This window comes from Quercus robur, chromosome 4 (genome assembly GCF_932294415.1).
Source record: "Quercus robur chromosome 4, dhQueRobu3.1, whole genome shotgun sequence".
NCBI classification, from domain to species: Eukaryota; Viridiplantae; Streptophyta; class Magnoliopsida; order Fagales; family Fagaceae; genus Quercus; species Quercus robur.
The window spans coordinates 60,015,461-60,030,378 of record NC_065537.1 but is presented as its reverse complement, the minus strand read 5'-3'; the positions used below and the strand labels follow the sequence as shown (position 1 = coordinate 60,030,378).

At 32.8% G+C, this 14,918-nt stretch overlaps 1 protein-coding gene and 1 pseudogene across 3 annotated transcripts; both read left to right on the top strand.

Moving 5' to 3' along the window:
• Window positions 1-2,109: 2,109 nt before the first annotated feature.
• LOC126723179 (putative UPF0481 protein At3g02645) lies at window positions 2,110-12,808 on the top strand. Of its 3 annotated transcripts, none has more exons than XM_050426483.1 (2): window positions 2,110-2,139; window positions 11,067-12,808. In XM_050426483.1, the coding sequence occupies exon 2, from the start codon at window positions 11,141-11,143 to the stop codon at window positions 12,548-12,550; it is 1,410 nt and encodes a 469-aa protein (XP_050282440.1). In that variant the 5' UTR covers window positions 2,110-2,139; window positions 11,067-11,140; the 3' UTR covers window positions 12,551-12,808. The 3 variants fall into 3 exon arrangements, with proteins under 3 accessions (XP_050282440.1, XP_050282439.1, XP_050282438.1); XM_050426482.1 differs by lacking the exon at window positions 2,110-2,139 and adding an exon at window positions 8,664-8,847; XM_050426481.1 differs by lacking the exon at window positions 2,110-2,139 and adding an exon at window positions 8,664-8,847 and having other exon boundaries at window positions 11,064-12,808.
• On the top strand, window positions 5,503-7,006 carry LOC126722290 (UPF0481 protein At3g47200-like; annotated as a pseudogene).
• Window positions 12,809-14,918: the final 2,110 nt, after the last annotated feature.

The following is a 14,918-nucleotide window of genomic DNA, read 5'->3' as shown; positions in this document are numbered from 1 at the left end:
CGAGCACAAGCCCACTGCCACAAACACAAACACAAGCCCACTTACCCACAACAGATTGGAAAACACCAACACCACCACCACCTCCACCACTACCGGCAATCCACAGCCAAAAAAAAAAAAAAAAAAACCCACAACGAGCACAAGCCCACTGCCACAAACACAAACACAAAGCCACTTACCCACAACAGATCGGAAAACACCAACACCACCACCACCACTACCGGCAATCCATAGCAAAAAAAAAAAAAAAAAAAAAAAAAAACCACAACGAGCACAAGCCCACTTGCCCACAACAGATCGGAAAACACCAACACCACCACCACCACCACCACTACCGGCGATCTACAGGGAAAAAAAAAAAAAAAATGCACAACGAGCACAAAAGGAATGGGCTTCGGTCGGCGCAAAAGGAATGAGTACAACGAGTACAAAAATCCACCGAAGCTCAGCCCAGCCCAGTGTGAGGAGTGGTCGGCGCTGGGCTGGGCTTCGGTCGGCGCTGGGCAGTCGAGCGAGAGAGATGAGGGATGAGGGAGATGAGGAAGGCCGGCGAGCTAGAGAGAAAAAAAATTGACCGGCGAGCTGAGGATGAGGGAGATCGACGAGCTGGAGAGACCGACGAGCTGAGGGGTGAGGGAGATGAGAGACCGGTGAGCTAGAGAGAAAAAAAAATTGAGGAAGAAAGAAGAAAGAGGAGAAGCTGCAGAGAGAGAGACAGAGAGAAAATGAATTGAATATTTTAATGAGAGAAAGGAGAAAGAGTGTAATAAATTTTTTTTTTTTTTTAGCTTTGAGCTACAGTGTACATCTAAAGATAAATGTGTACTGTAGTTGATGAGCTAAATTTTTTAGATTTAGCTCATCTGCTACATAAAGGATTTTTGATATTTAGAGTTAAAAAATAACATTATACCTATATAGCACCACTGCTATGAGTGCTCTAGTAACTCAAAAAATAAGGTCATGCATGTGTGAGTAGTGGATCCTGTTTCTGTTCTTGTCACAAGGAGACTAGAAGCAGCAGTTAGGACACGAAGGCTGATGCCAAGCAAATCCACAATGACAGATTTTGCTGGTCAGCTTTAAGTTGACAGGGACAACATATAAATTTTTTTTTTTTTTGGAGCAAACATATAAATCATTCTTGTCTTCAGGTAAAAAGACAATGGCAATGCTCCTTTTAAGGCAGGGCAACTTGATGAGATTCTTGTAAGTTTGTGACAACGATGTCATCTCTAATGACAAAATGTTTTCTGCTTTTTATATTTGATAGAGAAACATTGATCCGCTTTTTCGGATCTACGTTTGCGTTTCTTTCTTCAGCCGTATGTTTTGACATTTTAGCAATGGATGGTGTATTTTGTATCAGGTTGATTTGGATTGAGTTTATTTTTGTTGAAATTAAAAATTAGAATTGAAAATACTGTAATAAAATAATTTTTAAATATGTAAATAGTATTATAAGACCTATTTTTTATGAAAAAATTGCTACAAAGTGAAATTTGTGAGATCTGTAAATGATATATGGATGCACTGTTCACAGAAGATTAGTCAAATGTTACGACTGACCAAAAAAAAAACAAAGACAAAATGCAAAACCAGAAACGTAGACGCTGCTTCAGCTCAATCCAAACACATACATTATCTATGGATGTTACAAATTTTATTATTTAGTAATTTTTTCGTTAAAAATGAGTTCTATGACACTATTTATAGATTTAAAAATTATTTTACTACGATTTTTTCAGTTTCAGTTTCAGTAAAATAAGTTCTATCTAAAAGATTTTAAGGGTGAGCGTTTGGATATACCAGCGTCTGTGTTCAGGCTAACGTTTGACGTTTTGCGTGAGTTTTATCTATTATTTATGAGACTTATTAAATATTTTATTTAGTATTTTTTTAAATTGAATCGCATTTTTTATATATTTAAAAATTATTTTATTATAATTTTTTTAATTTTTAATTTTTAATTTTCAATAATAAGCAATATTTACACATACTACAAAGAGAGTTTTAGTTATAAATTGAGGAGAGAGTAGGGTAGAGTGTCAAAGATTCGTAGCCTTGTTTCGTAGTTCATCACCTCTGTTGATTCTGCTGTTTCTTGGAGTTAAAAGGTATTTCAAATAACATTTGCAGGTTATTTGCTCCATACTTCCACTTTTTTTTTGGCAAGATAAAGTTAGCAAAATATTGATAATTTAGTAATTTAATTAAGTTCATATTTTGTAATGAGTACTACTGAATTTTTTTTTAATTAAAAAATTTACCTTGCATGTTTGGTTTCCAATGTTTTTATAATCAAGTAATTTCCTTTAACAAGTATTACTAGACTAATGATTTTTATTTGGTGTTCTTTCTTTTATTAATGGAAAGTAGACGCTCAGGTATCAGTAAAAGTTCAGTAACTTCATTTATTTAGTAAAATTTAAGCACATATCTAATTAATGTCAAGTAAAATTTCACAGCATGTTGAAAAGAGGGTCTGAAATGATAGGCACTTTTTATGGAGCACTTTCTTTTGCATCATTCACGATTGGGCCTTTAGCTTTTTATTTATTTATTTATTTAAAGTAAAGTATTATTTTTATACCTGAAATTCATTTTTCATTTTTAAATTATTAAAAAGTTCATCATTCATCTTTAAAATTTTGAAAATATTTAATTTATATCCTTAAATTTTATTATAAATTTATTTTTTATTCCTAAATTATTATAAAAAATTATTTTTTGATCAGTATCTCTATTTTGATCTCTAAACTATTGAAATAAAAAAGTCTTTACAAAGTTTAGGTATAAGAAAAAGAATTTGTTATAGTTTAGCAACAAAATATCAAAACGATCAAAACAATATATTACCCTTGTTTTTATACAAACAAAGTTAGTTTAGAAAAAGGATTTTACTAACGTATACCCTAAAAACATATATTAAGTTACTAACTGAACCTTTCGAAGACTAGAGAGTTACATTTTCTTGTGTATCCCATATATATATATATATATATATATATAAAATACACTTATGTTACCATAGAAGAAACAAAGGAAAAAGTGTCTAGATAAAGAATTATATAGAAAATCCAAATATGATTTAATTAAAAATAAAAAAATAAAAAGATTCTTGGCGTGGTGTAAAAATATTTTCCAGAAAACGTTTTAAATTTTTTTTTTTTTTTTGGATTTTTAGTGTTACTTTAACATCGATCTTTGTCAAACCGTAAATATTTTTGGTTGTTTACAAATACAAATTGTTAGCATTTTCCACAATGACCCCCTCCACGACACCCACCCGCCCGCCCGCCCACCCACCCACTACCATGCTATCCCTCTGCACTCTTGCCAGACAGTGAATTTGCCAAGATCTTTGCTTTTTTGACAAGCCCCCCTATGCTATCGAGTTATTTCATTATTTTTAAAAAACAATAATAATTTGGTTGAGTTTTATTTGAAATATGCTAGAAATGAACTAACAATCTGTCTGAATTGAAAGAACTCAATAAAATTTGGTTATATTTTATATGAAATACTGAAATAGGTGCTATTTGTTTTATTTATTTATTTATGGATTTTAAATTTGATTTGTTGTGATATTGATTTCCTTTTCGTTGTAGTTTTTCTTACAAGCCAAAATTCTAAAAAGATTTTCTAGAGCATTCTCAAATGCAACCTATAAGGTAGAATTTAGTCAAACATTTTATTGGCTTTATTCCATGTTAATTTGCTTGTAATTTAGTATTTAGAAATCTTGTATTTAGGTGAGAATCATGTAAGGGTAATGTGTGAGAAAGTGTGAAGCAAAGTTCAAGAGTATGCACTCAAGCAGGGCCTCGCGACTGGCGAATCGCCAAAAGAGGCACACATGTGAAGCATACAGGAGAGCTGAAGAGTCACACTAGCTGGAACACTACAAGACAAAACTTCCAATCTGGCTAGGCAGTTAGCTCACGACTCATTCTAGTTGTGAGTCCGAGTTGCTAGACAACTCTGTTTATTACAAACTCGACCTTTTGCAATCCAAACACACACCGTTATAAATACCCTTATACCCACATATTGTAGAGAACTTCCAGAGAGAATTTTGAGAGAGAAACCCTAGAGAAAAACAAAATTGACTCATCCACAATATTCATCCTTTGATTCTCCAAATTCCTTTACTCTCAACCTCTCCATTGATATATCCTTAAGAGGTACATTAGCCAAATCCTTATCTCACCATATCAATATCTATGAGAAGGTTTTTTGGTGCTTGGGAAGCAGTTAAGAAAGGACCAGTTCAATTTGGTTGATGCAATGGGCTATTGCGGGATTCGGTAAGTTAGAAAAGACAAATATTCGGAGTAACCTCGTTGGAGCAAGAAGTTTGAAGGGCTTAGGTACACTATATAGATTAGGTTTAAAGGGTCTTTTGCTGTTCATGTATCCCAACTTTATTCTTTAGTGGATTATTGACTGTTTGAAGGGCGGCGAAGAGGTTTTAAGTCGAGGACTTCGGTTTTCTCATTGATAACACATCGCTGTGTTATTTTTGTGTTTGTATCTCTTTTTCCTTAATCTTTACCTTTTAATTATTGTTGTGGTTGTGATTAATTATGATTTAGATTGTTTTATCAATTCTATTTTAGCTTATATTAATAGTCCGCACATACATTGTTTGATAATAAGTTTGAATGGGTAATTTGTAATTTAGAGGTCTAAATATTCATAGGTGTTTTACACATTATTTGAATTTTCACAACCGAATATTGAAAATAATTAATTTTATTTGAAAATATTTTCAGAGATAAAATTTATGTAACATACCGAAAGCAAGGAAAAAATTTACCCTGCATTGGGTGCATGGGGCGGTATATGAGGCCTAGCCCCATGTGAGAGGTAGGATATATCATACATGCAACCTATGCATGTAACAATAATACCTCCTTCAATAGCAAGACTACGGACCATGGTCTCCCTGAATTTTTAAGTACTGGTAGCCTGGTTGGTAGGACTGTATGAAGAAGAGTCCAATTCAGAACCCATTAGTGAAAAGGTAGACACTAACGTGAAATAATGGAAAGACAACTATCATTTTCACATAATTTTCTTTTCAACATTTAATAGAGATAATCGAATTTAAATAATTCGTTATTTTTATATTTCCAATGTTTTTCAAATCAATTATGGATATGAAATTTTATAATTGTTTTGTAGAACGTTTGTCAACGTTGAGATAAGTTTTGCTAGAGTTATTTGGATTTTATTAATGTGTGTCCTTAGGGCATACATTAATTTTTATATTTAGAAAAAAAAATTTCGAAAATTGAAAAGTAATAACAGTTTTTCAATTTTCGAGAAAACATTTTCAAAAATAGAAAGTTTAATATGTGTCCTAAGGACACACGTTAACAGGACCCGAGTTATTTTTCCTATTCACTTGGAAATATGTTTTGTGGGTTAGATCGACTGAATTCTATGTCTAGTAATAATTGTTTTACTTGTCCGTCACTAGGGAAAGGAAAACCAATGGATCCCTCTGATGCAAATCATGTTTCCAAGAAAGAACTTAAAGGAAAAGAGTTGGTCATTGACATTCCACCAGACCTGGAGCCTGCTGAGTGGCCTGAGTGCTGCATCTACAGGGTTCCAAAGAAACTGCGCAGAGTAAACAAATATGCTTATACTTCTAAGCTAATTTCCATAGGCCCTTTTCATCACGGGAATGAAGATTTGAGGGAAATGGAGAAGCAAAAATTGAGATATTTTAAGGATTTCTGTTCTAAAAATAGCAGGAGCCAGGATGAACTTGCAAGCATCGTTGAAGGGAAGGAATTACAAATCCGCCATAGTTATGCAGAGGCCCCTAAACAAGGCAAGAATCAGTTTGTAAAAATTATTCTATTGGATGCGATCTTTATAATTGAGCTTGTAGTGAGGAATTATGAAACGCCAGAAGAAGAACAAGATGATCATATATTAGGCAAACCATGGCTGAGAAATGCTATAGAGCTAGACTTGATATTGCTTGAGAATCAGCTTCCGTTTTTTATTCTGGACGATTTATATAAATTCGTCTTCAATGATTCTTCAAGTTGCAACCATCACAAAGAAGAGCAGCAAAAACAAAATGAAATCCCGAACAAATCATATGTTCCCTTCTTAAGCTTTGCCGCATCTACTTCTCTTGTTATGAGAAGAAGCAGTTAAAGTCCAACAGAACTAGGGAACTGAAACATTTCACTGATTTGGTAAGAAATTTTCATATTGCAGATAACTTGGACCCTACAGAAAAGATTAGACATCTATATTGCGCAACAAAGCTTGAAGAAGCAGGAGTGAAATTCAAAGCTGTTCAAGAAAGAAGCTTGCTTGACATAAAATTCAGAAAGGATAGGTGCTTGGAACGCTGCCATTTTTTAATTGCTCATGGCTTTTGAATTGCTTACCATGTATGAAATGCGTACCATGCTTTGAGCAAATGCAACCTTTCTTGGAACTCCCTGTCTTTGAAGTAGGAGATGCAACTGAATGTGTTTTCAGAAACCTCAAGGCCTTGGAGCAGTGTCATTATCCCAAGCAAGCTTACATCAGCAGTTACATTCTGCTATTGGATTATCTTATCAACACTGAGAAAGATGTGGATTTGCTGGTTGAGAAAAAGGCTATTGTTAACCGGCTTGGCAGTGATGAAGCAGTGGCGACATTAGTTAACAAACTTGGTCATCAAATTGTGGAATGTAAATCTTGTTACTTTAATCTCAGTGAAGAGCTTAATGGGCACTATGAAAACTTCTGGAATCGAAATATGGCCTCCTTGACAACAGTATATTTCCGCGATATTTGGAGAGGCACTGCAACAGTTGTCGGACTTATAATCCTTTTTTTAACCTTCTGGAACATTTTCCTTAGGCATTACGTCAAGTTCAAGTAGATTCAAAAGCTTCTCTCACTCTTGTATTACATATTGAAGTTTGCTTTGCTTTGAATTGCTACGAATTGGGTTTTAATTTATCTACTTTAGCTTGTGATATCTTCTGCTACTATTTATCCTCAACTCATCTGTATGAGGAGTTGCCTCTAGGATAACTTGATTTGGTGGTGGTAGTATGTACCATTAAGCAAATATTTAACGTTATGAATTTAAGATTGGTGCCCTCCAATTTTTTTTTTTTTTGATGAACGATTGGTGCCCTCCACTTCAACACTAAGACATAAGCAACTTTCTATGTAACATTTAACGTTGGATTGGAAATAGCCAATAGCTTATCTAGCTCCTGATAACATTTTACTGCTAGTTTGCTATATTTATATAATGAAAAAAATTTGAAAAAGTGAAAAGATTGAAATTTTAAAAAATTATACATAAAAATTAAAAGTTAAAAACTAAAAACTAAGTTAGAAATCAAATAGACTCTTAGTATATTAAGGATAAGACTTAAGTCCAGTACATGTAAAGTACTAAACCCATTAAAATGGTGACATATGTTTAAAAGTGAATATATATTATAGTCTCAATGGATCTAATACAACTTGATACTGGACCAAACTTCACCCGTATATTAATATTGTACAACAACAATTAAGAGCTTATACCTTTTTTTTCTTTTTTTCTTTTTTTTTTGTGAGAAGGTATTAAGAGCTTATACCTGAACTACATAACACCTGTCTCTATGGATAGTGGCTGGTACAGCTAGATGATCAAAGCTTTTGTGCCAATTATGTAAATTATAATAAATGTCGAAGTACAATTTAATTTTGGTATTAAATGACATATTCATTAGGCTTTTGTTAACAGCACCCGTTAAGGTTGAATTTTTTATTAATAAAATATAGTTGCTTTTTGAGAGTAGAAAAAAACAGAGTAACGTGGCACTAAATTGTCAGTGAATCAACTAGTAGGATCATTCAATATTCACTTTTGCATTATTCTCTGTCAGAGAAAGACATGAAATGCCCTTTAGCAAAAAGATGGACTTAACCTTGTAGTTATCTCAATATGCTTCTTTTTATTTTAAAAAAAATTAAAAAAAGATAATAAAGAGGATACTAGTGATCGAGTGATTAGTGTGGCTTTTTTATTTAGGTATAATCAATTAATTATAATAACTTCTATAGTTATCTCAATATGTTTTTTTTTTTTTAAATAAGTATTTATAAAAGAATTAGAAGTATTTTTATTTTGAGTTTAAATTTAACAAAAATAGGATATAAAACTCATGTTTTATACTATATTTATCACATTAACTTTTTACTTAAAATTTATTAGATCTTAGTACATATGTTTTACATATTTTTTTTGGCACAATTATTTAATTTGACATATAAATAGTAGATAAAAAATAATAAATTCAAGAAAAGTGACATGCAAGAGTCTATCAATCACATAATTGACTGGGTTTGGTAAATGGCAAAAGCTGTGGTGGCATAATAACTCAAAAAATAAGGTCATGCATGTGAGTAGTGGATCCTGTTTCTGTTCTTGTCACAAGGAGACTAGTAGCAGCAAAGTCAAGACGCGAAAGCAAGTCTATAATGACAGGTTTCGCTGGCCAACTTAAGTTGAAAGTGACAACATATAAATCATTCTTGTCTTCAGGTAAAAAGACAATGGCAATGCTCCTTTTAAGGCATGGCAAGTTGATGAGATTCTTGTAAGTTTGTGACCGCGATGTCATCTCTATGACATAATGTTTTCTTTATATTTGATAGAGAAACATTGAATCACACACACTACGAAGACTTTAAGAATTTTCCTTTCGATGAGAGAGTTTTAGCTATCAAGTGAGGAGAGAGTAGCGAAGAGTATCAAAGATTCGTAGCCTTTCTTTGCTGTTTCTCGGAGTAAAAAAGTATCTCAAATAACATTTACAGGTTCCTTGCTCCATCCTTTCACTTTAATTTTTTTTTTTTTGGCAAGACAAAGTTAGCAAAATATCGATAATTTAGTAATTTAATTAAGTTCATATTTTGTAATGAGTACTTCTGAATTTTTTTTAATTAAAAAATTTACCTTGCATGTTTGGTTTCCAATGCTTTTATAATCAAGTAATTTCCTTTAACAAGTATTAGGAGACTCATGATTTTTATTTGGTGTTCTTTCTTTTATTAATGGAAAGTAGACGCTTGGGTATCAGTAAGTTCAGTAACTTCATTTATTTAGTAAAATTTAAGCACATATCTAATTAATGTCCCGTAAAATTTCACATGTTAAAATGAGTATCTAGAAATGATGGACACTTTTTATGGATCACTTTCTTTTACATCATTCACGATTGAGCCTTTAGCCTTCTTTTTTTTTTTTTTTTGGTAAAATATTAGTTTGGTTTCTGAAATTCATTATTAAAAAGTTCATCGTTTGTACTTAAAACTATTGAAAATATTTTATTTATATTCTTAAATTTTACTATAAGTTTATTTTTTTTATCCCTAAATTATTATAAAAAGTTATTTTTTGATCGGTATCTCTATATTTGTCTCTAAATTATTGAAAAAAAAATCTTTACAAAATTTAGGAATAAAAAAAGAAAATTAAAGTTTAAGGACAAAAAAATTAAAACGATTAAAACAATATATTACCCTTGTTTTATATAAACAATGTTGGTTTAAAAGGAGGGTTTTACCAATTTATGTCCTAAAAACATATATTAAGTCATTAATCGAACTCTTAAAAGAATAGAAAGTTACATTTTGTTTTTTTTTTTTTTTTGGTAAAGAAAGTTACATTTTGTTGTGTGTGTGTATATATATATATATATATATATAATACACTTATGTTACCGTAGAATAAACAAAGGAAAAAGAGTCTAGATAAAGAATTATATAGAAAATCCAAATATGATTTAATTAAAAATAAAAAGATGCTTGGCGTGGTGTAAAAATATTTTCCATAAAACGTTTTCCTTTTTTTTTTTTTTTTGGACGTTTAGTGTTACTTTAACATCGATCTTTATCAAACCGTAAATATTTTTGGTTGTTTACAAGTATAAAACGCTAGCATTTTCCACAATGACCCCTCCACGACACCCACCCACCCACCACCATGCAATCCCTCCACTCTTGCCAGACAGCGAATTTGCTAAGATCTTTGCTTTTTTGACAAAGCCCCCTATGCTATTGAGTTATTTCATTATTATTTTTTTTTTTAAAAAATTAATAATTTGGTTGAGTTTTATTTGAAATATGCTAGAAATGAACTATCTGTCTGAATATGAAAGAACTCAATAAATTTCGGTTTGATTTTATATGAAATACTGAAATAGGTGCTATGTGTTTGATTTTTTATTATTATTATTTTGAATTTTAAATTTGGTTTGTTGTGATATTGATTTCCTTTTCGCTGTAGTTTTTCTTACAAGCCAAAATTCGAAAAATATTTTATGGTGCATTCTCAAATGCAACCGAGTATTGAAAATAATTAATTTTATTTGAAAATATTTTCAGAGATGAAATTTATGTAACATACCCAAAGTAAGAAAAAAATCTACCATACATCGGGTGCATGGGGCCGGTGTATGAGGTCTAGCTCCATGTGAGAGGGGGCATATATCACATATGCACTCAATGCATGTAATAGTAATACCTCCTTCCTGAATTTTTAAATACTGGTAGGTAGGACTGTAGGAAGGAGAGTCCAATTCAGGAAAAACTTTATCATGTTTCCGGTGTATGTTACTTCTCTCTCACAAGGGGGTGGACCCTACACTTGTGGAGTACACCCCCTTGTGAGAGAGAAGTAATATACACCGGAAACATAATATAACTTCTCCCAATTCAGAATCCATTAGTGAAAAGGTGGACACTAGCTAACGTGAAATAATGGAAGGACCAGTATCATTTTCACATAATTTTCTTTTCAACTTTCACATAATTTTCTTTTCAACATTTAATATATTTTCTTTAATAGAGATAATACAATTTAAATAATTCTTCATTTTTATATTTCCAATGTTTTTCAAATCAATTGTGGATATGAAATTTTATAATTGTTTTGTAGAACGTTTGTCAATGTTGAGATGAGTTTTGCTAGAGTTATTTTACTTATTCTCTTGAGACTTACCTTGGCTAGTCAATGTTGTTTTTGTCACTAGAAGAAAGTGCTTGACGGATTCAATTGAAGAATTTGAATTGTGAACGCAAGGACTTGATTATAGAATTTCCACTAGTCATGGACAAGGATCTTGATCAGTTGATTATAGACATTCCACAAACGTGCGAGTGTTTCATCTACAAGGTTCCCCCGGAACTCCGCAAAGTAAATCATGATGCCTACACTCCAATGCTAATTTCAATTGGCCCATTTCATCACAAAGACGAAAAACTGAAGAACATGGAAAAACTGAAACTGAGATATTTCAAGGAAGCCCGTCATCGAACTAAGAAAAGCACGGCGGAGCTTGCAAGATGCATCGAAGAAAAGGAAGAAACTATTCGTCATTATTATGCGGAAAGCTTTGATATCACTAGGGAAGATTTCACGAATATGATTCTTTTGGATTCTATTTTTATCATTGAGCACTTGTGGAGGACTAAGCGAACTTCTCTAAAGAGTCCTAGCTCAAATGGCACTTCCTCTCCTCAAAAAGAAGAATGCTTCCTAGACGAGCAAAACCCAAGGCTAAGCTACTCTATCTTGCTGGACTTGATATTACTTGAGAATCAGGTTCCATTTTTTGTTCTCGAGGACTTATATAATTCTGCCTATGGTCACCTCCCTGATCAACATACAACATACCAGCAAAATGGTCACAGAGACGAGGATAAGCCCTTTCATAAGCTTGTCCTTGATTACTTTTTACATTTTTGGGAAGATTTCGGTTTAAATAGCCCTTCTTATAATTGCAATAAAATGTTGCCTGTTAAGGACAAGCAAATCAGGCATTTTATTGATTTTCTGAGATATCTTCTCCTTCCATGCGAATACGCCCTGGAATGTGGAAAAAGTATTAAACGTCTACCTTGTGCAAAAAAGTTGGCTGAGGCAGGAGTGGAATTTAGAGAAGTCCCAGATAGATTCTTCCATGATATTGAGTTTAAGAAGAGTTGCTTATTGGAGAAATGCCCATGTTTAAATTTGTCCTGGCTCTTGAGTTGCTTTCCATGCTTCAAATGCTTGGAGAACATGCAGCCTATCTTGGAAATCCCATCCTTTACAGTAGGGGATGCAACTGAACGTGTTATCAGAAATCTCATGGCCTTTGAGCAATATCATTATCTAGAGGAAGCTTACATCTGTAATTATATTGTGCTATTAGATCATCTTATAGACACTGCAGAAGATGTGGATTTGCTTGTTGAGAAAAAGGTGCTTGTTAACTGGCTAGGCAGCAATAAGGCAGTGGCAATTCTGATCAACAGACTTTCCCAACAAATTGTAGAAGGTAATCGTTCCCGTTACCATGATCTCAGTAAACAACTTAACAGGCACTATGAGAATTGTTGGAACAAACTTATGGCATCCTTCACAAGTCTATATTTCCGTGATTTTTGGAGAGGCACCGCAACTGTTGCTGGAATTTTGCTCCTATTTTTCGCCTTTATGAATTTCCTTAGGCCTTTTGTCTTCTCTCACCGCTGAAAATCGGTGGTTCAGTGTTAATTTGTTGGAGACTTGGAGTGCTTTCCTTCTTGTTGCTTTAGCTGCATCTAGACTTTGTGATAATGCTTTGCTCCTAGTTTACCAAATGTATTCGATCATGTTGTGAGTTTGTGATCGATGTCGTTTGGAAATATTATGGTCAGGAGAGTCTGTATTTTAGCAAAGAAAGCTCGATCCTCTGTTATCACAAATTCACAATGAATCCTATGACATGTATCCTAATATCATTATTGATTATTCCTGTTCTGCTCCGAAAATGCTTTATTTCATATATAGCCAATTTGTCGGGCCATTCGGTTCGAGAAATGCCGAAATGTTGCAAATATTATGACAACATTACGGAAACGTGGCATATTACGACACTTGATTTGTTTATTTATATATATATAATATTATGGGAATATAATTCAGTCAGAAGACTGCAATAAAATTGATAGTAGAATTAAGTTACAGTGGTCAATATGCATCCCTACGTTTAGGACCAACCTAGGACAGAAATACTTCTATTTTGTGTTAGTTTAAATAACAGCCATATAGGAATCGTTTCGGCCATACAAAAACAAATACCGAATTCCAGTCAACATCTTGTTTGAATTTAAGGAGAGAGGGGAGCAAGGGAGAGTAGAGTAAAGTTGATTAAAAATTAAATAAATTTTTAGGCAACTCTACTCTCCCTCCCTTCCTCTCAATCTAAACCGGCCATAAATGAGGATCAAGTCAAGACAAAATTATAAATTTCTTTGTTATTTTTTATTTTTTTATAAAAAATAACATTTTCTAAATTTTTGAAGGAAGGAGGGTTGAGAAGAAGAGGGTTTTGTAAAAATCAAATCTAGAGACTATTCTATCACCACAACAATAAGAGCATTGATTCTCTTAATCTCCTTATTGTATGTCATCCATACATATCATTCATTTCACATTTTAAATATGTTCATCAATAAAAATTATGAAAACCACACTTGAAATTTTGTCATTATGACAAACTCTAGTCAACATAGAATTTTCAGGACTTGTGTACATTGCAAGAGTTGCTTCTTTTCAAATGCAAAGAAGAGCCACTTTGATTGTGATGATGGATCAATGGCTTGGTGGCAGAGCAGTTGATGAGAAATAGGGATGGCCATGGATCAGGTTTGAGTCGGGTATATCCGAACCTGACCCAAAACTTGTACTATGGATACTTGGATCCCAATATTCGTTAAGGGCTGTACCTAATTTCAACTTGGATTTTTACGCATAGATACCCAAAGTTGACCAAAATCTAGTTTTTTTGGGGGTTTTTTTATTATTAAAAAAAAAAAAAAAACTTATAAAATGTGACTTTCCATTATGAAATAACTTGGGAAAATTATTGTATACTCCCGGAGTACCATAAATGTGTACTCCCTCCTCTCACATGAATGGTGGGTCCCACTAATTAAATTCATGGTGCGATCCACCATTCATGTGAGAGGAGGGAGTACGCATTTATGGTACTCTGGGAGTACCTAATAATTTTCCAATAACTTGAAGGATGTATTAAAATTAATTTTTTCCAATTGGTCCACATCATGAAATGCTAAGTGATAATTTAAGACAAACATTTACTATTCAATATCTAATGAATAGTAACATTTGGAAAATCATGTTCTGCGCATAAGCATTGTTAATTAAGATCTAAAGCATGCTGGCTCGGTTTAGAGAGCATTGGATTTCTAATGAATCAATATAAAATTCTTTCTTAGCTCATTAAAGAGGTCACAAAATAAATACCACTAACTTGGGGGCTACAATTACAAAAATAACCGTGACCACTAGCATAATGTTTCTATACAACAAATTATATAGCAGATCCCTTATATAGTATGATTAATTCAATAATTGCACGTAGGCTCTGATGAAATATGTTCATTTAAAAGCCCCAACAAAATTATTTAACAGTATGATTGAATTGCCTTTGTCATTTTTCACTAGTCTTTTTTTTATCCTATGAGTCTGTCTATCTTTGTCGTTTTTGAATCCTTGCTGAACTAAACTGCATACTCTGCAATGGGAATAAAACCAGAGCCCCATCAACCCTTTGTATGCTGTATTTCAATTGGACATGACGATAATCGTATTATTAGTACATAAAGCAGTACCTGCTTACAATCAATAAGTAAAGGTCACAGGGCATTGATCCCAAAAATATACTAGAATATACATGCTTGCTTGACCATAGAATCTGTTAGAAATACTGAATGATTGTATTGTATTTCATTAATCAAAGAATATACATCAGTGCCTTAATATAGGAGACATATGTGTGTGGTACAAGTAAAGTGTGCTATACAAGAACCTAGCTGGGCCTAAAGCCCATAACATA